This window comes from Ahaetulla prasina, chromosome 3 (assembly GCF_028640845.1).
Source record: "Ahaetulla prasina isolate Xishuangbanna chromosome 3, ASM2864084v1, whole genome shotgun sequence".
In the NCBI taxonomy this organism is placed as follows: domain Eukaryota; kingdom Metazoa; phylum Chordata; class Lepidosauria; order Squamata; family Colubridae; genus Ahaetulla; species Ahaetulla prasina.
Genome location: NC_080541.1, coordinates 224,584,734 through 224,608,700, shown reverse-complemented (window position 1 = coordinate 224,608,700; position 23,967 = coordinate 224,584,734). Strand labels below are relative to the sequence as shown.

Here is a 23,967-nt window from a genome sequence, read left to right as displayed (position 1 = left end):
ATACATTCCTCCGTGTTCGGGAGCAGATAAGAAGGCCCCGGCTGCGGTGAGAGCGGACAAGACACAACAGCGGTGCTTTCTGAGCTTGCTTGTTTTTTTGTAGACATTTCATTACCCTAACTAGGTAACATCATCAGTACTAGAAGGGAATGGGGGGAGGAGGAGAACTGTGGGGTCCTTGTTGCTCTCTGTTCTTGTAGATGTTTCATTACCCAACTAGGTAACATCATCAATGCTAGTAAAGAGTGTTGTTTGCCGTCAGTTTATATTCTGGTGACTTGACTGTCTGTGTTGGATGGGGGCGGTCTTAGAGATTCTTTGGTTGGGCTGTTTGCTGATGGCTCTTTGGCAGTTTCTTGATTAGGGTATTGCTTACTTGATTGTTGGTCTGAAGTTGACCTGGAAATTAATCTACTGTATGTTGATCTGAGTCAGTGGTAGTCAACCTGGTCCCTACCGCCCCCTAGTGGGCGTTCCACCTTTCATGGTGGGCGGTAGGGGTTTTGTCCGATACTGAAACACTTTCCTTTTTTATAACTTAATTGACTTTTTAAAATAATTTCATAGCATTATTTAAAAACATTTTCATTAGGTTTTCATAAAATTCCCCGTGACAATTTAAATTTCTGAAAATAGACTATTTGTATCGCCCGCGCGTAAGTTTAGTTCACGTTACGTCAGTGAAACTAAATGGCGCTATAGTGCGACCGCAAACAAAAGAGCCTCGTCCCAGAATAGCTCGCGCATCTCCCCCCACATCACCCAGCTGTAACAGACAAGCAGAGCTGGTAGCCGGCACCCCCCCCCCCCAACCCAATCCATGATGCGCGAGAGGCATGCGCAGACGACAACACACGGCGCATTACTGTGGAACTGGTGGGCGGCTAGAAAATTTTACTACTAACAGAGATACAAAAGTGGGCGGTAGGTATAATAGAATAGAATAGAATAGAATAGAATTTTATTGGCCAAGTGTGATTGGACACACAAGGAATTTGTCTTGGTGCATATGCTCTCAGTGTACATAAAAGAAAAGATACATTCATCAAGGTACAACATTTACAACACAATTGATGGTCAATATATCAATATAAATCATAAGGATTGCCAGCCACAAGGTTGACTACCCCTGATCTGAGTGGTGATTACTGGTGGAGAAGTGCTGGAGTCTTTTTCTCTTCGGGGTTAGTTGATGGTTTCTTTTGCATAGTCTGTAAATGTTGTTAATGTCTATGTGTCTGTTGATGGCTGATTTGTCAGCGTGCCAGGCTTCTAGAAATTCCCTGGCATTTTTGGAATTGTCCTGGTTTTCTAGGATGGTCACGTTTTCCCAATTGAAACTACGGTTAAATCTGTCTCTGTGTTGTGAAATTAAAGAATTCTCGTCATGTCACAGTTCAATCTTTTCAACCTGGGAGCGCTTTGGTGCTCCTGACACAATTGTAGCACTGGTGGGTTTCAAATTTTTTTACTACTGGTTCTGTGGGCGTGGCTTGGTGGGCGTGGCAGGGGAAGGATACTGCAAAATCTCCATTCCCACCCCGCTCCAGAGGAAGGTTACTGCAAAATCCCCATTTCCTCCCGATCAGCTGGGAATTGGGAGGCAGAGAATAGCTGGGGGTGCGGCCAGTCAGAATTTTTACTACTGGTTCTTTGGGTGGGGCTTGGTGGGTGTGGCATTGCTTGGTGGGCGTGACTTGGTGGGTATGGCAGGGGAAGGTTACTGCAAAATCCCCATTTCCTCCTGATCACCCGGGACTCCGGAGGCAGAGAATAGATGGGAGCGGGGCCAGTCCGAATTTTTACTACTGGTTCTGTGGGTGTGGCTTGGTGGGCGTGGCATTGCTTGGTGGGCGTGGCTTGGTGGGCGTGGCAGGGGAAGGTTTCTGCAAAATCCCCATTTCCTCCCGATCAGCTGGGACTTGGGAGGCAGAGAATAGATGGAGATGGGGCCAGTCCGAATTTTTATTACCGGTTCTCCAAACTACTCAAAATTTCCGCTACCGGTTCTCCAGAACTGGTCAGAACCTGCTGAAACCCACTTCTGAACTGTAGAGTAGTTGTGGGTCATATGGCTGCCCAATTTTACCTCCTTTTTTGCTGCAGTTGTGAAAGGAACACGATGGTCATAAAGCAAGCACCACGGCTGTTAAGCAAATCCATTGCATGCTACGGGGTGGGTTTTTTTGTTGCCGGAAATGGGAAGTAAATGCAAAAACATTGCAAATAAGTGACGTGATTGTAAGGCACTGCAAAGAGTTATAAATGTCGGCCATTTTCCTAGTGCCCAAAATGCAGTCACATATTTAGGGGGGATGTGGCCATCAGAACGTTAAAACTAGGTCACAAGTCCCTTTTGTTGTGGCTTTGTTGTAACTTTGAACAGTTGCTAAGCGACCGGTCATAAGTCAAGGATTACCTGTACGACGCAGCGAGATATAAAAAGCAGAGTTTCCCCTGTTTGCAAGGGGATATTTTGTCACGGATTCAAAACTAACCCCCTGCCCTCCAAATTTAGAAGATTCCATCTTCTCAGTATTGATCAGTGGATCAATATTGAGGACGCTCCGTGAAATCTAGGCCCGTAGTGAGGATGCTACATGGAGGAATTTTATTACCGCTTTTTCAGGGATAAATAAAAGGCAGTCAAACTTTGCTCTTCAATGGCACCTGAAGGCCTCCATCCGCTTGGTCCTCACTCAAGGTCTCAAGGGGCTTCTGGATTTGAAAATAAAGCTCGTCGTCAAAGCAGAATTGGTCAGGGGGCTGGGCCAAGAAGGGGAGTTTTAAAAGCAACCCTGTGAGATACCCTCCGACGAGAGACACAATGACCGAGACACCGAGGCCTACAGCTTGAAAAAGAGCCTGCTGCAAAGCACTCCGCCCCAGGGCTTCTCCAATGAAGGTGGTCTCCACGGTGGCATTTTGTAACGGTGGACTCCTCGCGGGGAAGACGTGGTAAAGCTGGTGGCCGTAGGCTTCATCTGGTACTAACAAAATGGCCGCGATCCCAGCGACGGCGCCAATGATGCCCGGAAGACCGTGAAGGTTGTGGATCCCACACTGGTCTTGAATATGGAGTTTGTTGGCCAAGAAGGGGGTCATATATTTGAAGCCGAGGATGCAGGCCACAGATGACAGAATTCCCAGGAAAAAGGCCCCACCTGGATTAATGGCCATGTCGGCTACTGTGCCAATGGCCACACCTCCAGCCAAGGTGGCATTCTGCAGGTGGCCCATGCTGACTTTGCCCTTCTTCTCTAAGAGGCTGGAGATGGCAAACGTGGTCAAGACGCTAGCACTCAGGGTAATCCAGGTGTGTAGCACAGCCCTATGTTGGCCGTCGCCCGGATGGACAAGAACAGAAACAAAACTGGGCCAGAAGACCCAAAGGAATATGGCGCCCACCAAGGAGAGAAGATCCGAGATATATGAAGGAGTCTCCTTGGGGTGTCCTGTCCGGAGTCCTGACCGATACAAAGCTATGGAGGCCCCCAGGCCAAAATAGCAAGAAAAGACATGGACGGTTACACTTCCTCCAATGTCCACCGCTTGGAAGTAGCTTAAAACTAGCCACTCAGAAGCCACGTAGAGGGGCACCTCGAAGAAGCCCATGAGGAGAAGTTGGATGGGACTCGTTCGGCCCAAGATGGCGCCTGCGGAGATGAGAACGGTCACGGTGGCAAACTCGGCAGTCAGGAGGTTATAGAGGCCTAGATGGATCTTTCCCTCATGGTAATGGTAGATGAACCCTTGCACGATCAGGGCCCACTGCATGCAGAAGTTGGACAAGAGGAAGTTGTAGGCCACAGCACTGACGCCGTAGCCTTTCATAAACGCCAGCAGCAACCCGAGGCCGACCAACAACATCAGCTGGATGTCTTGGAAGAGAGAGAAGAAGACGTAGAGCTGGTTGCCAGCTGGGTCAACGTCGGCAGGCTGGCCGGCAGCATCCGTGTGTCGGTCATACGTCGCGAACAGTACAAAGATGACGAGGAGGGCACCTTGAAAGAGAAAGAGCAGCACGGGCAACCGGCAACGAAGGCTGGTGGAGAAGACTCTCGACATCTTTCCCTCGGCAGGTCCAAGACGAACCTGTGAAGAAGCAACGAGAAGGCGAAAAAAACAGAAACGATTTTGAGAAGGCCATCCCGAAGGTATTAAACCAACTTCGGGTGGATTTTGGATTTTTCCAACCGGGTGGCATGCAAACAATGACCAGATCAGGGGTGAAATGTAAAATTTGTTACTACCGGTACTGTGGGCGTGGCTTGGTGGTGGCGGGGGTAATGTGACTGGGTGGGTGTGGCAAACTTTTTTTTTTTACTTTTAAAAGCATTTTTTCTACAACCTCTTCGGTTGTAGAAAAAAATGCTTTTAAAAATCTCTGACGATTCCAGCTGAGTTGCCTGATTGCCAGAACCTTTTAAAAGCATTTTTTACAACCTCTTCAGCCAGAGGTGGTAGAAAAAATGCTTTTAAAAGCCTCTGACGATCCCAACTGAGCCGCATGATCATCAGAGGCTTTTTTTTTTACTTTTAAAAACATTTTTTTGGCCAAAGAAAAAATGCTTTTAAAAGTAAAAAAAAAAAAAACCTCTGATGATCGCGCAGCTCAGCTGGGCATGGACAGGGGGAGGGGGGAGGGATTTTTGCTACCGGTTCTCCGAACCACCCGCCGCCATCGCTACCGGATCAGGTGATCCGGTCTGAACCAGGAGCATTTCACCCCTGGACCAGATCCCATCTTCACAAAACCAAGGGATGTCTAATGTGTAGTACAGGTAATCTTGACTTACAGCAGTTCATTTAGTGACCATTCAACGGTACAATAGCACCAGGTGTAAAATTCACTTACTTTCGCTACCAGTTCGCAAATGTGTGTGCGCTGCCATTGGTGTACGTGCAAAGCCTTCTGCGCATGCACAGAGGCTGAAAATCATCACAAAAAAGGGACGTCATGAAGTCTGTGCAGGTGGGCGGGGCTTTGCATAGTCGGCCCTACCGGATTGCACAATCCGGATAGAACCGGCTGAATTTCACCCCTGAATGGCACTAAAAAAAATGGACTTATTACCGCTTTTCATGCTTACAACCGTTGGAGCATCCTCGTGGTCACGGATCAGAATTCAGATCCTTGGCAACTGACTCACCTTTATGACGGTTGCCGTGTCCCGGGGTCATGTGATCCCCTTTTGCGACCTTCTGAGAAGCAAAGTCAATGGGGAAGCCAAATTCACTTAACAACCGTGGCGAGAAAGATCGTAAAACGAGTCGAAATTCACTTAACAAATGTCTAGTTTAGCAACCAGATTTGGGGCTCAGTTGTGATTCTAAGTTGAGGACTATCCTTACACCCATAACTCAGTCTTTCTCAATCTTGACAAACTTTAAGAAGCGGGGACTTCAACTCCCAGAATTCTCCAGCCAGCAATGTCATCAGCCTGTAAAGTTGATGGCGGGAGAATTGTACTCTCAAAACCGCGAGTTACTATAACAGCCACAGTGGCTCAGTGGTTAGAGTGCAGTACTGCAGCCTATTTCTGCTGACTGCAGGCTGACTACAATTTGGCAGTTCAAATCTCACCAGGCTCAAGGTTGACTCAGCCTTTTGTCCTTCCAAGGTGGGTAAAATGAGGACCCAGATTCTTGGGGGCAAGAGGCTGACTCTGTAAACTGTTTACCGAGGGCTGTAAAAGCACTGTTAGTGATATATAAATCTAAGTGCTATTGCTATTGCCCTTCCTTCCTTCCTTCCTTCCTTCCTTCCTTCCTTCCTTCCTTCCTTCCTTCCTCCCTCCCTCCCTCCCTCCTTCCTTCCTTCCTCCCTCCCTCCTTCCCTCCCTTCCCAGTGGTTAGAATGCAATATTGCAGACTAACTCTGCTGATTGCCAGCAGTTCGATCCTGACCAACTCAAGGTTGACTTATCCTTCCATCCTTCTGAGGTCGGTAAAATGAGGACCCAGATTGTTGGAGGCAATAGGCTGACTCTGTAAACCGCTTAGAGAAGGCTGTAAAAGCATTGTAAAGCGGTATATAAGTCCAAGTGCTATTGCTATATAGTTTTCAATAAAATAGAATTCGCATATTTGACTGGGTTTAGTGTCTGGTAAGGCTGGCGATAGCAGACAGTAAAAAAAGGTCATTTGTGGTGTACAGAATTCTCTTTTATGCTTATATTATCACACTTTTATGAGACATATAACCTCTGACGTTAAACATTAACCAGGAGTAGAATCCACTTGTATGGAGAGATTTAACTTGGCTTTTTGCGCAAGCTTCAGAAAATTGCAAAGGTGCACTAGAGGCCCAATGATGAAAAATGTCACAATACGTTTGAGAAAACAATCCTCCTTAACATTCCTCCCCGAATTGGCCCAAAGACGTGGACTTCGAACAGATTTCATGACTGCAATTTCTGAATAATTACAGCTTTGTTTTAAACCAGAGGTCATCGAATGAAGAACCACTTACGGAAAAAATAGGGAAGTTGTGGGGATTGTTTGCCACATTATTATTATATTAGCTGATATTAGCTGATCTTGCTGGGTGTTCTTATAAAGAAGTTGGAATAGGATACAAAAACGGAGTCGGTATTTCCACATTGATAGCCACGGTCGCTATCAATAAGAATCTAAATACAAAGGATTTTGTTGGAGAAGCACAAGCCAATTTTTAAAAGTATCATTTATTTTTATCCTGCCTGTCTCGTTTTTATAAATAAGATGGAGAACATACCTTATGTTCCTTCCTCCTCCTATTTTCCCTACAACAACCCTGCGAGGTAATTTGGGCGGAGAGAGAATGACTGGCCCAATATCACCCAGCCGGCTTTCATATCTTAAGGTGGGACTAGAACTCACCGTCTCTTGGTGATTGGCCTAAAGTCACCCAGCTAACTTTTACGCCTAAAGCAGGACTAGAACTCACGATCTCCTGTTAATTGGCCAAAAATCACCCAGCTGGCTTTCGTGCCTAAAGTGGTACTACCACTCATTGTCTACTGGCGATTGGCCTAAAGTCACCCAGCTGGCTTTTAGTGCCTAAGGCAGGACTAGAACTCACCGTCTCCTGGTGATTGGCCCAAAGTCACCCAGCTGGCTTTCAATACCTAAGGCAGGACTAGAACTCATTGTCTGCTGGCGATTGGCCTAAAGTCACCCAGATGGCTTTCAATGCCTAAGGCAGGACTAGAACTCACCGTCTCCTGGTGATTGGCCCAAAGTCACCCAGCCGGCTTTCAATGCCTAAGGCAGGACTAGAACTCATTGTCTGCTGGCGATTGGCCTAAAGTCACCCAGCTGGATTTCAATGCCTAAGGCAAGACTAGAACTCACCCTCCCCTGGTGATTGGCCCAAAATCACCCAGCCAGCTTTCATGCCTAAAGCGCTACTACAACTCGTTGTCTGCTGGCGATTGGCCTAAAGTCACCCAGCTGGTTTTCAATGCTTAAGGCAGGACTAGAACTCCCTGTCTCCTGGTGATTGGCCCAAAGTCACCCAGCCGGCTTTCATGCCTAACATAGGACCAGAGATTGTGGTTCAAGTGGAGAGTATCATAGACTTGAAGGAGGCCTCGAAGATCTTCTGAAACCCTCAGGCCAACCTTGACCAATGGTGGTACAAATTTGGATGTCCCTCTCTAGACCTTCCACCTGTTGGCTCCTGTCCAAAGTTCCATACATGCTACATTTCTGTTTCTTTGAAAGGCTGGATTCACGCGCTTATACGCGGTAGTCCTCGAGTTACGATCATAAATGTCGTATGACCATGACCGACCAAATTTTACCACATTTTTTTTGCGGCCGTCATTAAGCGATAAGCACAGTCGTTAAATGAACTAATGCTTTACTAAGGACATGGTTTTGTCAAAACCCAGAAGATGTGTACATTTCTCAGAGTCCCTCTTTGGGGGCCAGGGGCGAGACGGGTAGTTCAAAATATGAAATAATAAGTCAGCAAATAAATAAATGATTGAATTTATTTATTTATTTATTATGATGCCCAAAGTGAGGTCACATGACCATGAGGGGCTAACTCTTGGAACCTAAGTTCTGAGTATCCTAAGTCCCTTCTTTCAACTGGGCCTAACTTCAAGTGATCGCTAATCGACCGGTCGTAGGGCGTAAGTCGAGGACTTATCTGCCCGTGGGTTTCAAAAGTCCCCAACCGTCTCTTTCTTTGTTCTTGTTGCTGGCATTTTAGAGTTTGACAAGCGCAGCTGGGGGGGAAAAAATATTGGAGCCAGTGAGACAAATAAGATTGCCCAGTGCAGGCATCAGTCCTGGGAGTCCAGATGTTGCAAAGATGGCTCGGAGGCTGTGGCTTCCCCCGGGTTTTATTTTATATATTTTTTTTAAAGTAAACCAAACCACAATGATGCAGTCAGGACCCCATAGATGGAGTTTGGAAATGCTTAAGCTCCCTGAGCTCTTTTGTTATTCCTTCCCTTCATGTGACTGTTTTCTTCTTCTTCTTCTTCTTCTTCTTCTTCTTCTTCTTCTTCTTCTTCTTCTTCTTCTTCTTCTTCTTCTTCTTCTTCTTCTTCTTCTTCTTCTTCTTCTTCTTCTTCTTCTTCTTCTTCTTCTCCTCCTCCTCCTCCTTCTCCTCCTTCTCCTCCTCCTCCTCTTCTCCTCCTCCTTCTCTTCCTCCTCCTCCTCCACTTCTTCTTCTTCTTCTTCTTCTTCTTCTCCTTCTCCTCCTCCTCCTCCTCCTCCTCTTCCTCCCATCCTCCTCCTCCTTCCACCCCTCCTCTTCTCCTCCTTCTCCTCCTTCTCCTCCACTTCTTCTTCTTCTTTTCCTCCTCCTCCTCCTCCTCTTCTTTTTTTCCTCCTCCTCCTCCCCCTCCTCTTCTTTTTCTCCTCCTCCTCCTCCTCCTCCTCCTCCTCCTCCTCCTCTTCTTCTTTTTCTCCTCCTCTTCCTCCTCCTCTTCTTTTTCTCCTCCTCCTCCTCCTCCTCCTCCTCCTTTTCCTTATTTATTTAGTTTTTGCCATTCATATATAACAGGTAAAAGTATAAACATAATTGAATACATGAATAGAGTAAGTAAAAAGGAATATTAGAACAGGGACGGTAGGCTTCTCCTCCTCCTCCTCCTCCATCATCATCATCATCATCATGGGATTCCTAGAGTGGTTCCATATATGTAACGCCCCTCTAGGGTTTTGACCCTTTATGTCACATCATACATCCCAGCTGATGGGGAGGTTAGTTAAGCCTAAACCAGGAGCATCCAAAACTTGGCAACTTTAAGACTTGTAGACTTCAACTCCCAGGATTCCTCAGGCAGCTGGGCCAAGTCCTCGCCTAAAGCACTCTTCCAATGACATCTAATACAGGTAGTCCTTAACTTACAACCTTTTCATTTAGCGACGGTTCAAAGTTACAATGGCACCGAATGTCGAGGACTACCTGTTCAACACATTTGCCCCATAGTCGTATTAATTTATTTATTTGTAAAATTGATTGGCCGCCTATCTTACTCAGGGTAAACTGAGCATCTTAAGAATCATAACTATCCTGAGTCTTCACCCATTCAAATAAAGCCACAGTGTGTATTACACAACCTCGTGTAAGGTGTAGTTTACAACAGGGATGGGGAGAAAGATTCGTGGACTTCAACTCCCAGAATTCCTGAGCCAGCGCGGCTGGCCCCTTTATGACTTGTGGACTTCAACTCCCAGAATTCCTCAGCCAGCATGGCTGGCCCCTTTATGCCTTTATTTATTTATTTTTATTTTTTCGCAACAGTATATATAAGCATATGCATGAAATAATTATACAATATATAAGCATATATATAAGCATAAGTATGTAATAACTATATTAATTGGATATAATGAAAGGAAGCAATAGGACAGGAACGGTAGGCACGCTGGTGCTCTTATGCACGCCCATTACAGACCTCTTAGGAATGGGGTGAGGTCAATAGTAGACAGTTTTTGGTTAAAGCCTTGTGGACTTCAACTCCCAGAATTCCTGAGCCAGCATGGCTGGCTCCTTTATGACTTGTGAACTTCAACTCCCATAATTCGTCAGCCATCATGGCTGGCCCCTTTATGCCTTGTGGACTTCAACTCCCAGAATTCCTGAGTTGGCACGGCTGGCCCCTTTATGCCTTGTGGACTTCAACTCCCAGAATTCCTGAGTCATAAAGGGGCCATCAGTCCCTACTCCTGCTTACCTTACACAAATGCTTACCTTTCCGGACTTTAGCGAAATTTCAGCTACTCCCCACCGTCGTACCCTCTTCGCCAGTCACAAATAGTGATTCTTCCGTGTCAGTGCCGTTGTGTTTCACCAGCAGTCTTTTTTGTGTTGCAGGAGAAGGAAGACAGAAGTTAGGATTCGGGGGGAGGGGATTCTTAATTCGATATTTTTTAGGGCCGGGAAGGGATTGATTTCAGATGGGTTCTACTGTCAGCTGTCTGTCTGTCAACGTCTTGTCAATGCTCCACCATTCAAAGAGGTTAGGAAATACATGTTCTACTTCTTTTATAGGTCGCAATCCAGAAGGAGATCCTTGAGCCTGGATTGGAGTTAAATTGTAACTTTTATTGATTATCTCAATGCAACCCACAAAGCCAACCTTAACCCTGAGAATACTTCCCAGTGACCTATCCTCACAGTGACAATCTTCTCTGCTTTATTTTTTTTTATTTTTCAAGGAACCTATGAGATAGTTTCCACCAACTCAACCAAGGATGGAGCAGGTTCATTTGTCCAGTTAAAACATAGGAAGAACGGTTGCAGGAATTCAGTTTGTCTAGTCTAGTGAAAAGGGACATGGTGGCTCAGCGGCTAAGACAGCTGAGCTTGTCGATCGAAAGGTCGGCAGTTCGGCGGTTTGAATCCCTAGTGCCTCATAACGGGGTGAGCTCCTGTTCCTTGTCCCAGCTTCTGCCAACCTAGCAGTTTCGAAAGCACGTAAAAATGCAAGTAGAAAAAATAGGGACCACCTTTGGTGGGCAGGTAACAGCGATCCATGGGCCTTTGGCGTTGAGTCATGCCGGCCACATGACCACGGAGACGTCTTCGGACAGCGCTGGCTCTTCGGCTTTGAGCACCGCCCCCTAGAGTCGGGAACGACTAGCACGTAAGTGCGAGGGGAACCTTTACCTTTACCTTTAGTCTAGTGAAAAGAAGGATTCAGGGTGACCTGATAGCAGTCTTCCAATATTTGAGGGGCTGCCACAAAGAAGAGGGGGTCACCAACCAGGGAGGAGTCCCCAAATCCCCAGTGTTCCAGATCAGAGGTGGGTTTTAGCAGGTTCTGACCAGTTCTGGAGAAGCGTTAGTGGAAACTTTGAGTAGTTCAGAGAACCAATAGTAAAATTTCTGACTGGCCCCGCCCCCATCTATTCTCTGCCTCCCAAATCCCAGCTGATCGGGAGGAAATGGGGATTTTTGCAATAACCTTCCCCTGGAGTAGGGTGGGAATGGAGATTTTACAGTATCTTTCCCCTGGAGCGGGGAGGGAATGGAGATTTTACAGTATCCTTCCCCTGGAGTGGGGTGGGCATGGAGATTTTACAGTATCCTTCTCCTGCCACGCCCACCAAGCCACGCCCATCAAGCCATGACACACCCACCAAGCCACACCCACAGAACCGGTAGTAAAAAAATTTGTAACCGACCACTGGGGTCAACCTATTCTCCAAAGTACCTGAAGGCAGGACAAGAAGCAATGGAAGTTAGTTAGTTAGTTAGTTTACTTTATTGATTAGCCCATGGCTAGATTAGATTAGATTAGATTGGATTAGATTAGATTTTACAATATCCTTCTCCTGGAGTGGGGCGGGAATGGAGATTTTACAGTATCCTTCTCCTGCCACGCCCACCAAGCCACGCCCATCAAGCCACACCCACAGAACTGGTAGTAAAAAATTTTGAAACCGACCACTGGGGTCAACCTATTCTCCAAAGCACCTAAAGGCAGGACAAGAAGCAATGGAAGTTAGTTAGTTAGTTAGTTTACTTTATTGATTAGCCCATGGGCCATATCAAAGTGCAGAGTTCCAAACATACACATTATTGCTAAAATCTGATAAAAGCAATTTAAAATGGAATTGGAGTAAAATCGTTCAGAGAACCGGTAGCGATTGCGGTGCGAGGCTCCGCCCACCTGGGCGGCTGTCGTTACTTCCTGGTTTTAACCAGGAACGAATGTGTTTTGTACCCCCTGCGCATGTGCAGAAAAGTTTTGCGCATGCCGAGAAGGTCTGCACACACATGCGATGCGCACATGCGCGCAAGAGAAGCGAGTGCATGGTACCTGCACTTCCGAACCGGTAAGGAAGGTAAGTACTTTCAACATTGGTTCATCATATATTTTCACCTCCTGACCCATCATCCTGGTTGTTAAACTCTTCTGTTCTCTTAGAGGAGCATTGCAAAAGGCGTCTGTCGGGGCAGTGACATGAAAAAAGGCCATCCAGATGGCCACCAGCATCTCTGCTGCTCATTAAAGGAGCCAGATATTCTTCTGGGGCTTCTGCTTTGGTACTCATACTAAGCTTCCATGGGGGCATTTCTTAAAGCCGTCCTTTCTTGAAGTTATAATAATAATAATAATAAGATCAGAGTTGGAAGGGACCTTGGAGGCCTTCTAGTCCAACCCCCTGCCCAGGCAGGAAACTCTACACCATTTCAGACAAATGGCTATCCAACATTTTCTTAAAAACTTCCAGGGTTGGAGCATTCACAACTTCTGCAGGCAAGTTGTTCCACTGATTAATTGTTCTAACTGTCAGGAAATTTCTCCTTAGTTCTAGGTTGCTTCTCTCCTTGAGTAGTTTCCACCCATTGCTTCTTCTCCTGCCCTCAGGTGCTTTGGAGAATAGTTTGACTCCCTCTTCTTTGTGGCAGCCCCTGAGATATTGGAAGACTGCTATCATGTCTCCCCTAGTCCTTCTTTGCATTAAACTAGGCATACCGAGTTCCTGCAACCGTTCTTCATATGTTTTAGCCTCCAGTCCCCTAAGTTGGCCTCTAATAAACAGGGCAGATGTGCTGCACTCAGCGTGGGTCAAAACAGTTTCTTCCAGAGCAAATCTGACGGGTGTGGAGCACTCAGCATCCCCATTACCCTCAGTTGTGCAGGCAGTCCTCGACTTACGGCCACGATTGAGCCCAACGCTTATGTCGCGAAGTGAAACCCTCGTTAAGTCAGTCTGTTCCATTTTGTGACTTTTTTTCCGCCACGTTTGTTAAGTGGATTGCTGAACTTGTTAAGTGAGTCACGCGGTTGTTAAGTGAACCTGGCTTCCCCATTGAAGGTCAGAAAAGGGGATCCTGTGACCCCCAGACACTGCAACCGTCGTAAATGTGAATCGGTTGACAAGCATCCAAATGTAAACCACGTGATGTACATGGATGCTGTAACGAATGCTGTAACGGTCATAAGTCTGGAAAAAGGTCATAAGTCCCTTTTTTTCAGCGCCGTTGTAACTTTGAATGGTCACTAAACGAACTGTTGTAAGTCAAGGGCTAGCTGTATATATGCAGCGAACAAACCAATGTGTTCCTGGGGATCTGTAACATGTTGTCACCCCAGTTTTGATCTCCTGTTTGCCATAAAGTCTCTATAGATTAGAATAGAATTTTATTGGCCAAGTGTGATTGGACACACAAGGAATTTGTCTTTGGTGCATACGCTCTCAGTGTACATAAAATAAAAAGTACATTCATCAAGAATCATAAGGTACAACACTTAATGATAGTCATAGAATAGAATAGAATAGAATAGAATAGAATAGAATAGAATAGAATAGAATAGAATAGAATAGAACAGAATAGAATTTTTTATTGGCCAAGCGTGATTGGACACACAAGGAATTTGTCTTTGGTGCATACGCTCTCAGTGTACATAAAAGAAAAGATACGTTCATCAAGGATCATAAGGTACAACACTTAATGATAGTCAGAGTACAAATTTAACACTTAATGATACAACACTTAATGATAGTCATAGGGAACAATTAAGCAATCAGGAAACGATCCATATCAATATAAATCGTAAGGATACAAGCAACAAAGTTAGAGTCATACAGTCATTAGTGGAAGGAGATGGGTGATTAATGATGAAAAGATTAATAGTAGTGCAGATTTAGTAAATAGTTTGACAGTGTTGAGGGAATTATTTGTTTAGCAGGGTGATATCAGCCTTTAAGGAGACAGCAGGAAACCCTATATACCATTTCAGAGAAATAGTTGTCCAATCTCTTTTTAAAAACCTCCAGTAATGGAGCTATCACAATTTCTGGTGGCAAGTTGTTCCATTGATTAATTGTTCTCACTGCCAGGAAATTCCTCCTTAGTTCTAGGTTGCTTCTCTCCTTGATTGCTTCTTGTCCTGCCCTCAGGTGCTTTGGAGAATCCCCTCGGGGGTTGGACTAGAAGATCTCCAAGGTCCCTTCCAACTCTGTTATTCTAAGAGACGTACGTAACTAGAGCTGAGTGTTAACTCAGGAGGGACGTCAGCTTAATTGCTGACTGTGTACAAAGGGAACGGTTAGTGACCCAAATAAAAATGCCTAGTCATGGTTCTCCGTCAAGTAGGATTTGCAAGAGGACAAAGTCTTGAGGACTGGTAACATAATCAGCAAAAGTAAGATTGCTGAATGACAGCGGGAAGAGAACGCCTAAACCAATTTTCACTGGAATCTCCAGATCGTTTCTCCTCCAAAGGTGAACCACCCCTGACCCCAATTAGCTTGTTGAAATTCAGCCCAGGTTTGCCCGATGCTTCCTACAAGTAGTCCTTGACTTACAGCCATTCGTTTAGTGACTGCTCAAAGTTACGACGGCACTCAAAAAAAGTGACTTACGACCGTTGTTCGCATGTACAACCGTCACAAACATTCCCCGCGATCGTGTGAGCCAAATTGGGGCTACAGTTAGGTACAGGTAGTCCTCGACTTACAACAGTTCACTTAGTGACCGTTCAAAGTTACAACAGCACTGGAAACAAAGGGACTTTTTCACACTTACGACCTTTGTGGCACCCCGACGGTCACGTGATTTACATTCGGACGCTTGACCTCTGACTCACATTTATGACGGTTGCAGTGTCCCTGGAGTTGAGCAAAGTCAATGAGGAAAACCAGATTCACTTAACAACGGCGTTACTAATTTAAGAACTTCAATGATTCATTTAACAGAGGGGTCTCCAACCTTGGCAACTTTAAGACTTGTGGACTGCAACTCCCAGAATCCCTCAGCCAGCTTTGCTGGCTGAGGGATTCTGGGAGTTGAAGTCCACAAGTCTTAAAGTTGACAAGGTTGGAGACCTGAGGGATTCTGGGAGTTGAAGTCCACACGTCTTAAAGTTGACAAGGTTGGAGACCTGAGGGATTCTGGGAGTTGAAGTCCACACGTCTTAAAGTTGACAAGGTTGGAGACCTGAGGGATTCTGGGAGTTGAAGTCCACACGTCTTAAAGTTGACAAGGTTGGAGACCTGAGGGATTCTGGGAGTTGAAGTCCACACGTCTTAAAGTTGACAAGGTTGGAGACCTGAGGATTCTGGGAGTTGAAGTCCACAAGTCTTAAAGTTGACAAGGTTGGAGACCTGAGGGATTCTGGGAGTTGAAGTCCACAAGTCTTAAAGTTGACAAGGTTGGAGACCTGAGGGATTCTGGGAGTTGAAGTCCACAAGTCTTAAAGTTGACAAGGTTGGAGACCTGAGGGATTCTGGGAGTTGAAGTCCACACGTCTTAAAGTTGACAAGGTTGGAGACCTGAGGGATTCTGGGAGTTGAAGTCCACAAGTCTTAAAGTTGACAAGGTTGGAGACCTGAGGGATTCTGGGAGTTGAAGTCCACAAGTCTTAAAGTTGACAAGGTTGGAGACCTGAGGGATTCTGGGAGTTGAAGTCCACAAGTCTTAAAGTTGACAAGGTTGGAGACCTGAGGGATTCTGGGAGTTGAAGTCCACAAGTCTTAAAGTTGACAAGGTTGGAGACCTGAGGGATTCTGGGAAGTCCACAGTCTTAAAGTTGACAAGGTTGGAGACCTGAGGGATTCTGGGAGTTGAAGTCCACGTCTTAAAGTTGACAAGGTTGGAGACCTGAGGGATTCTGGGAGTTGAAGTCCACGCCTTAAAGTTGACAAGGTTGGAGACCTGAGGGATTCTGGGAGTTGAAGTCCACAAGTCTTAAAGTTGACAAGGTTGGAGACCTGAGGGATTCTGGGAGTTGAAGTCCACAAGTCTTAAAGTTGACAAGGTTGGAGACCTGAGGGATTCTGGGAGTTGAAGTCCACAAGTCTTAAAGTTGACAAGGTTGGAGACCTGAGGGATTCTGGGAGTTGAAGTCCACACGTCTTAAAGTTGACAAGGTTGGAGACCTGAGGGATTCTGGGAGTTGAAGTCCACAAGTCTTAAAGTTGACAAGGTTGGAGACCTGAGGGATTCTGGGAGTTGAAGTCCACACGTCTTAAAGTGGCCAAGGTTGGAAACCCCTGATTTAACAAACATGGCGAGGAACGTCGTAAAATGGGGCCAAACTCACTTAACATACATTTTGGGCTCAGTTGTGGTTGTAACTTTGAATGGTTGCTAAAGAAATGGTTGCATGTCAAGGACTACCTTTGTATGATCTCCAACATAACCTGTCATGGTTGACTCCAGAGGTGGGTTTCAGCAGGTTCTGACCAGTTCTGGAGAACCGGTAGTGGAAATTTTGAGCAGTTCGGAGAAACGGTAGTAAAAGTTCTGACTGGCCCCACCCCCATCTATTCTCTGCCTCCCGAGTCCCAGCTGATCGGGAGGAAATGGGGATTTTGCAGTATCCTTCCCCTGCCACGCCCGCCATGCCATGCCATGCCACGCCTGCCAAGCCACGCCCGCCAAGCCATGCCACGCCCACCAAGCCACACCCACAGAACCGCTAGTAAAAAAATTTGAAACCCACCACTGGTTGACTCGCTCCGCAGCGCCATTTGCGACAAGACAACTGTTACAGGAGGGGGGAGGGGAAGCATTGGGATGGAAGGAAGGCTGGGGATAATGCAAGAGTGCTGATTGGAAGCCTGAGACAGACCCAATCAGAATAGAGCTGGAAGGGACCTTGGAGGTCTTCCAGTCCAGCCCTGTTGTGACTCGTCCTCCCTCCTCTCCTCAGCCGGGCCCCTCCCGTCTCCAACCGGGCCTTTTATCAGACTCCGAGTCTGATAATGAAGATGAATGGCCTGTCATGACTCCAGCCCCCGGCCCTGGCCCCATGCCCGGAGAGGATTCAAGGAATGAAAGGAAAAGACCATACAGCGTGTGTTCCTTTGGCTCAGCCTTCAGAGCAGGAAGCCAGCCAGGTGGTGGAATCACCCAGGCCTACTCCCTCTGACCACTCCCTTTCCAGACGCTGCCAGCAGATCCAGCTGAAGACAATTCAGAGTAGGAGGACCCTCGCTTCCGGAGATCTGAGAGGCGACACCAGCAGAAGGAGGGGTGGGGCAGGCCTGGATAAATGCTGAGTCATGGAGCCACACCCCACAGCTTATATAAAGGACCTGCTTTTGGCATTCCAACCTTGAGTCAAGCAAAGTCTTATCTAGTTTGCTGATATCGGACTCTATCGCTGAAGTCACAACTTGGACTCCTGCCTGCCCTGATAAACCTCGAAGGAACTTGGCAAGCTGCAGAGGTGTTGTGACCCAGGTTCCTGGACCCGGACTCCTGGACTCGGATGATTCAGTGAGGGAGAAGACCTGGCAAGCCCTGCTTCTCTTGGGCCCTCTCCCTCCTTGGCACCCACTCAAAGGGAGGAGGAGGGGCCGGCAAGGCCTGATTCTCTCGAGCCTTCTTCTGATTTGGCAACGCCCCAAGAACAGTTTTGGAGTGATGCAAGACTGCGCAGACGTGACCGGCGTGCGCAGCAGAAGAAGCATTGGGATAAAGCCAAGGAATGATGGTCATGCAGTGACATCTGCAGAGACTATAAATAGGAAGCGGGACTTCCTGGTTTTTTGTCTTGGACAAAGCAATGAATTTGCGCGGGCAAACTGTATCAATGGAGGGAAGAATATATTCGTGAGTAATTCTGGCCTTATCTATAATTTCCTCGTTATCTCCAGAAACTTGGCAGGCCCGTGGGTAGACGTGGCCAGGACATTTATCTATGTAAATAAAGTAGAAGAGGAGGCCTTTGACTGACTCTTTGTTGGGAGTATTGGGGGAGGGAAACAGAACAAGAGGCTTCGTTACCAAGTTTGTTACGGACTTCCTTGACTCGTTCGTCAGAGTGGGAGTGGGACACGACAAGCCCCTTGCTCAAGTAGGAGACCTTATGCCATTTCAGTCCAGTCTCTTCTTAAAAGGGGAAGTCAGAACAAAGAGAGAATAGAATGGAATGGAATGGGGCAGCCCCTTAAATATTGGAAGACTGCTAAGTCCTTCTCTTCACTAGACTAGCCATATCCAGTTCTTGCAACCATTCTTTATAAAGTTTTAGCCTCCAGTCCCCTCATCATCTTGGTTGCTCTTCTCTGCACTCTTTCTAGAGTCTCAACCAAGGGTGGGTTCTACTTGCCTTTACTACCGGTTCGCAACGGTGATGCGCAGATCATCCATAATGACGTCCAGGCAGGTGGGCGGAACCTCCTGCCACTTTTACTACCGGTTCTCAAGAACCGGACCAAACCTAAGGCAAAACTAGAACTCACTGTATCCTGGTGATTGGCCGAAAATCACCCAGTTGTCTTTCATGCCTAAGGCAAAACTAGAACTTACCATCTCCTGGCGATTGGTCCAAAATCACCCAGTTTGCTTTCATGCCTAAGGCAAAACTAGAACTCACTGTCTCCTGGTGATTGGCCCAAAGTCACCCAGTTGGCTTTCATGCCTAAGGCAAAACTAGAACTCCCAGTCTCCCGGTTTCTAGCTGGTGCCTTAACTACTATCCAACTGCCTCTTTTGAAAACCTGTTCTCTCTTTCTGCTTCGCCGTCCACCACGCAGGGTGCATACATACCGAGCGCTTCCGTCAGAACCTCTGGCTTTCAAATGCCAACAGGGCTGGCTTTGCTTTGTGTATCCTCAGTTCCACTGGAGTGTTTTTCTACCTATCCTATTTAGTCAGGTAAAACAGGTTCCTGCCAGCTTCTGGTTAGATTTCAGAAACAGTCCTGAGTTGGTTTGTCTCTGGAATCTGCCTTTCGAGAGGGCAACCTAGTGGGGAGAGGCAGGCATGGGGAAGAGCAGTGGTGGGATTCAAATAATTTAGCAACCGGTTCTCTGCTCTAATGACCAGCTGGATAGGCGTGGCTTGGTGGTCATGTGACCGTGTGGGCATGGCCAACTCAACATCACTCACGTCGATGGGTGCTTCGCCTTAGCTGTTACAATGTAATTAGGGTTAACCAAGAGGCAGTTTCTATAAGCAGGGCAATAAAGATGAGGCTAGAAACACCAGAATGCTTCCTTCCTGCCTTCCTTACAGGATTAGCCCTGTAAAGTGGGAAAAAAACAAAATAAGATTTCTTCCAACAAACCGGTTCTCCGAACTGCTTAGAAAGTTAATAACCGGTTCTCCCGAATAGATGCGAACTGGCTGAATCCCACCACTGGGGAAGAGTCCTCCTCTCCTACTAATTAAAACATCAGTGCCCATATTTCCTGCTTCATAAGAGCACTGCGATTGCTTTTGTAGTGTCCAACTGGCTGATATTTGTGACATTGTATTTCTCAACTTTGAGAAGCTTTAAGCTGTGTGGACTTCATCTCCCAGAATTCCTTAACTAACATTGGTGAACTGCAACTCCCAGAATTCCCCAACCAGCAAGTGTGGACCAGAGCTGGGTTTCAGCAGGTTCTGACCAGTTCTGGAGAGCTGGTAGCAGAAATTTTGAGTAGTTCGGAGAACCGGTAGTAAAAATTCTGACTGGCGCCGCCCCCATCTATTCTCTGCCTCCGAAGTCCCAGCTGATTGGGAGGAAATGGGGATTTTGCAGTAACCTTCCCCTGCCATGCCCACCAAGCCACGCCCACCAAGCCATTCTACGCTCACCAAGCCACACCCACAGAACCGGTAGTAAAACTTTTGACTGGCCCCGCCTCTATCTATTCTCTGCCTCCCAAGTCCCAGCTGATCGGGAGGAAATAGGGATGTTGCAGTAACTTTCCCCTGCCACGCCCATCAAGCCACGCCCACCAAGCAAGGCCACACCCACCAAGCCACACCCACAGAACCGGTAGTAAAACTTCTGACTGGCCCCGCCCCCATCTATTCTCTGCCACCCGAGTCCCAGCTGATCGGGAGGAAATGGGGATTTTGCAGTATCCTTCCCCTGGAGTGGAATGGGAATGGAGATTTTACAGTATCCTTCCCCTGCCATGACCACCAAGCCATGCCATGCCCACAGAACCGGTAGTAAAAAATTTAAATCCCACCACTGGTGTGGACTGCAACTCCCAGAATTCTCCAACCAGCAGATGTGGACTGCAACTCCCAGAATTCCTTAGGCAGAAGTTGTGGGAGCTTCATCCCTGGAAGCTTTCAAGAAGAGACTGGACTGTCGCCTGTCAGAAATTGAATAGGGTCTCCTGCTCCTGTGTTGGACTGGATTTTTTAAAATTTTTATTTTGTCACAACATTATATACAAGCACATACAATGAAAGGAAACAATAGGACAGGAACGGTAGGCACTTTTGTGCACTTATGCACGCCCCTTATAATCCTTTTAGGAATGGGATGAGGTCAATGGTAGACAGTTTTTGGTTAAAGCTTTTGGGATTATGAGAAGAGACCACAGAGTCAGGTAGTGAGTTCCAAGCATTAACAACTCTGTTACAAAAGTCATGTTTTCTGCAATCAAGATTGAAGCAGTTAACATTAAGTTTGAATCTATTGTTTGCTCTTGTATTATTGCGATTGAAGCTGAAGTAGTCTTCAACAGGAAGGACATTGCAATAGATGATTCTGTGTGTTAAACACAGGTCTTGTCGGAATCGGCGGAGTTCTAAGTTTTCTAAACCCAGGATTTCAAGTCTGGTGGTATAAGGTATTTTGTTGTTTACAGAGGAGCGGAGAACTCTTGTAAAATAAGGGACCTACAAGGTCCCTTATTCTGTTATTCTGATTTCGCACACACAAACACACACAGAGACGTAGGAAAGGCAAGATGCCAACCCAACAATCTTAGACGAACTTCCACGTAAATCAGCAGCTTAACTCCATTGTTCGGCCAGACCTTGTCTTACGGTGGCGCTAGGCAGGAAGGGGCCTCGTTCACATCAATGGGCCGGCTACTCCTTGAAACCAGCAGGGCCTTTTCATGTGGCTGTCATAACACCTCGCCCACCTTGGCCGCTCTTGAAACGGTTCCTGGGGGGTGCGGGTGTGTGTGTGTGTGAGAGACCTGGTCAGGATTTGGAGTGGGGATGGTGGGGAGACCGTGAGAAAAATCTCAGGGCTGCAGGCTAGACAGGGAAGTTGAAAAGGCATCCGGGAAGAATGAGAAGCGAGCTGCCTCTCTACTCTTGCCAAGAAAACCCCACGGACATCTTCCTGCAGCCTACAGCCGCCGAAAGGATCGGAGCGAGACACGATTTGTTTTTTTTTTAATAGACGCCACCAGTGAAGGGCGAAGAACGACTCTGGCACGTTGGTGTCTCCCTGGAAGGCCCAGCTCAGAGCTGCCTGGGCACTTTCCAAAAAGTGTTTTTTTTTTCCCCCAAAAAAAGCCAAATCTACCGTCGTACTTTCCCCCCCAAGCAACGTTTAGCATCGTGTTTTTCCAAAAAGCCAAATCTAGCGTCGTGTTTTTCTAAAATGCCAAATCTAACATCATGATTTTCCAAAACGCCAAATCTAGCATCCTCTTAACCAGGATTTATTTTCCTTGCAGACAGCTGGTCATTTGCACCCTTTTAGAGAGATGTTGAGGCCACCTGGAGGTTTATCTGTGTTCTCAGGGTCACCTGAGTATTTCTACTGGTTCCTGCAGTCTGCAATTTTTCCTCTGGAAATCCATTCCTACTTCTATGCCATTCAAAGGGTGCTCATCCCAAATTGTATAGCCAAAAGTCTGAGAATCTCTACAGATTTTCAACCCAGGTGTAAAATGCTCCCGGTTCGGACTGGATCGCGCGATCCGGTAGCGATGGGGACAGGTAGTTCGGAGAACCGGTAGCAAAAATCCCTGCCCCCCCCCACTGCCCACGCCTCGCTGTTCCTCTTCTCTGTCCCTGAAGCTGTTGTGTCTCGTCCAATCTCACCACAGCCGGGGTCTTCTTATCTGCTTCCGAACACGGAGGAATGTCCTAGTATGCCTCCCGGCCCCAGCCCTGGCTCCATGCCCAGACAGGCTGAAGAGGAGGAAATACCTCCAGCCCCCAGCTCTGGCTCCATGCCCAGGCAAACGGAGCAACTAGACCCCTCCCCCTCCTCCACAGCATGTGAGCCTGAGGGAGGTCAATTACCAACAGCTGCAGACTGGAGTGACCCTCGCGTCAGAATTCTTGATAGGCGGAGGCAACAGAAGGAAGGGAGGGGCAGGCCTGGATAAGTGCTGAGTCATGGAGCCACACCCCATGGCCTATATAAAGGACCTGCTTTCTGGCATTCTCTGAGTCAGGCAAAGTCTAAACATATCTTGCTGAAGTCACTTTCTGGTCTCCTGCCTGCCCTGAGGACTTTGCTAGGACTTTGGCAGAGCTGCAGAGGCATGCCTGATTCGGATTTCCCTGACCCGGCCGTCAGCGGAGGAGTGGGACATGACAGAAGCTCTCGGTGGTGATATAGCTGCAAACGGCCTTAAATGACTGCCACGACTCTTCAAAGGGCCGCACTACAGTTGATCAGCGCTGTAGGCAGCTAGTAGACCAGTGCCTCTATTTTTAAGGAAGGTAGACTGGTGCGCTCCCCAAAAAAAGGCACTTGGTAGACCGGGGCCTCTCAGTAAAATGCAGTTGGTAGACCGGGGCCTCTATTTTTAAAGAAGGTAGACCGGTGCCTCCCAAGTTTTGTATACTTTATTATTTATATTATTTATTATTATTGGCCATGCCCATTCAATCACCTGACCACCAAGCCACGCCCACCAATTAAGCCACGCCCACAGAACCAGTAGGGAAAATTTTTAGATTTCATCTCTGCTCTCAACACCGCATTCTTTCCAAAAGCCAAATCTAGCGTCGTGTTTTTCTAAAAGGCCAAATCTAGTGTCACGATTTCCCAAGAAGCCAAATCTAGCATTCCGTTTTTCCAGAATCGAGCATCCTCACAACACAAAAGCAAGTTTAGGCTGAAACGTTAACTCCCTACCCTGCAGATCTGTTCCTGCCTCTCTCAGTCTGATGATCCACTCCCAACAGGGATGCTCATAGAACATAGAATCATAGGGCTGAACGGGATCTTGGAGGCCTTCTAGTCCAACCCCATGTTCAAGGCAGGAGATGGCGAACTTATGGTACGCTTGCCAGAGGTGGCACGCAGCGCCCTCTCTGTGGGCGCGCCAGCTGTCACCCCAGCTCAGCTCTACCGTGTGTTCTGTCTCCGTCCTCACTATGGAGTAACGAGCTGGCCTTCAGCCGGTGGATACACGGCTCCTATCAGTCCTGGCCGGGAAAACGCAGCTGCCTCCCAAAAAGTTCAAACAGATTAAGACTTCAACTCACTTCGACACAGTTCAGCTAATTTGCTTCCCGTAGAACTGAGAGCAGTCCCAAAACTCTTTATATATCCTGTGGGATGGGGCTCCTGCCCCACCCTTCCCTTTGATGACGCCACTTCTCTAATCTTCGGAAGTGCGGATCGATTCAGGCTTGATTAGGATGATTATCAGCTGGGTCTGAAGGCGTAGCCTGAGGAAGGGAGGAATCAGGGGATGACGGCCTCATTACATCCTCCGACTGGTCTGGTTCTGGCTCCTGGAGCCGGGCCAAAGGAATCGGTGCTCTCGAGGTAAGCCTTACCGGCCCTTCCCCCTCACTCTCAGAGTCACTGTCGGGCATGGGGCCAGGTTCGGAGGCTG

At 47.2% G+C, this 23,967-nt stretch overlaps 1 protein-coding gene across 1 annotated transcript; it reads right to left on the bottom strand.

Moving 5' to 3' along the window:
* Nucleotides 1-1,881: 1,881 nt before the first annotated feature.
* Nucleotides 1,882-23,362, bottom strand: LOC131194030 (ammonium transporter Rh type A-like). The gene is made up of 2 exons (XM_058174571.1): nucleotides 23,259-23,362; nucleotides 1,882-4,095 (listed from the first exon to the last, which is right to left on the bottom strand). Exon 2 carries the CDS (start codon nucleotides 4,066-4,068, stop codon nucleotides 2,647-2,649), a length of 1,422 nt encoding a protein of 473 aa, XP_058030554.1. The 5' UTR covers nucleotides 4,069-4,095; nucleotides 23,259-23,362; the 3' UTR covers nucleotides 1,882-2,646.
* Between the last annotated feature and the right edge of the window lie 605 nt (nucleotides 23,363-23,967).

What these genes read in the sequence shown, in the direction of transcription:
- LOC131194030 (XM_058174571.1), bottom strand. Translation starts at nt 4,068, where the DNA reads ATGTCGAGAGTCTTCTCCACCAGCCTTCGTTGCCGGTTGCCCGTGCTG.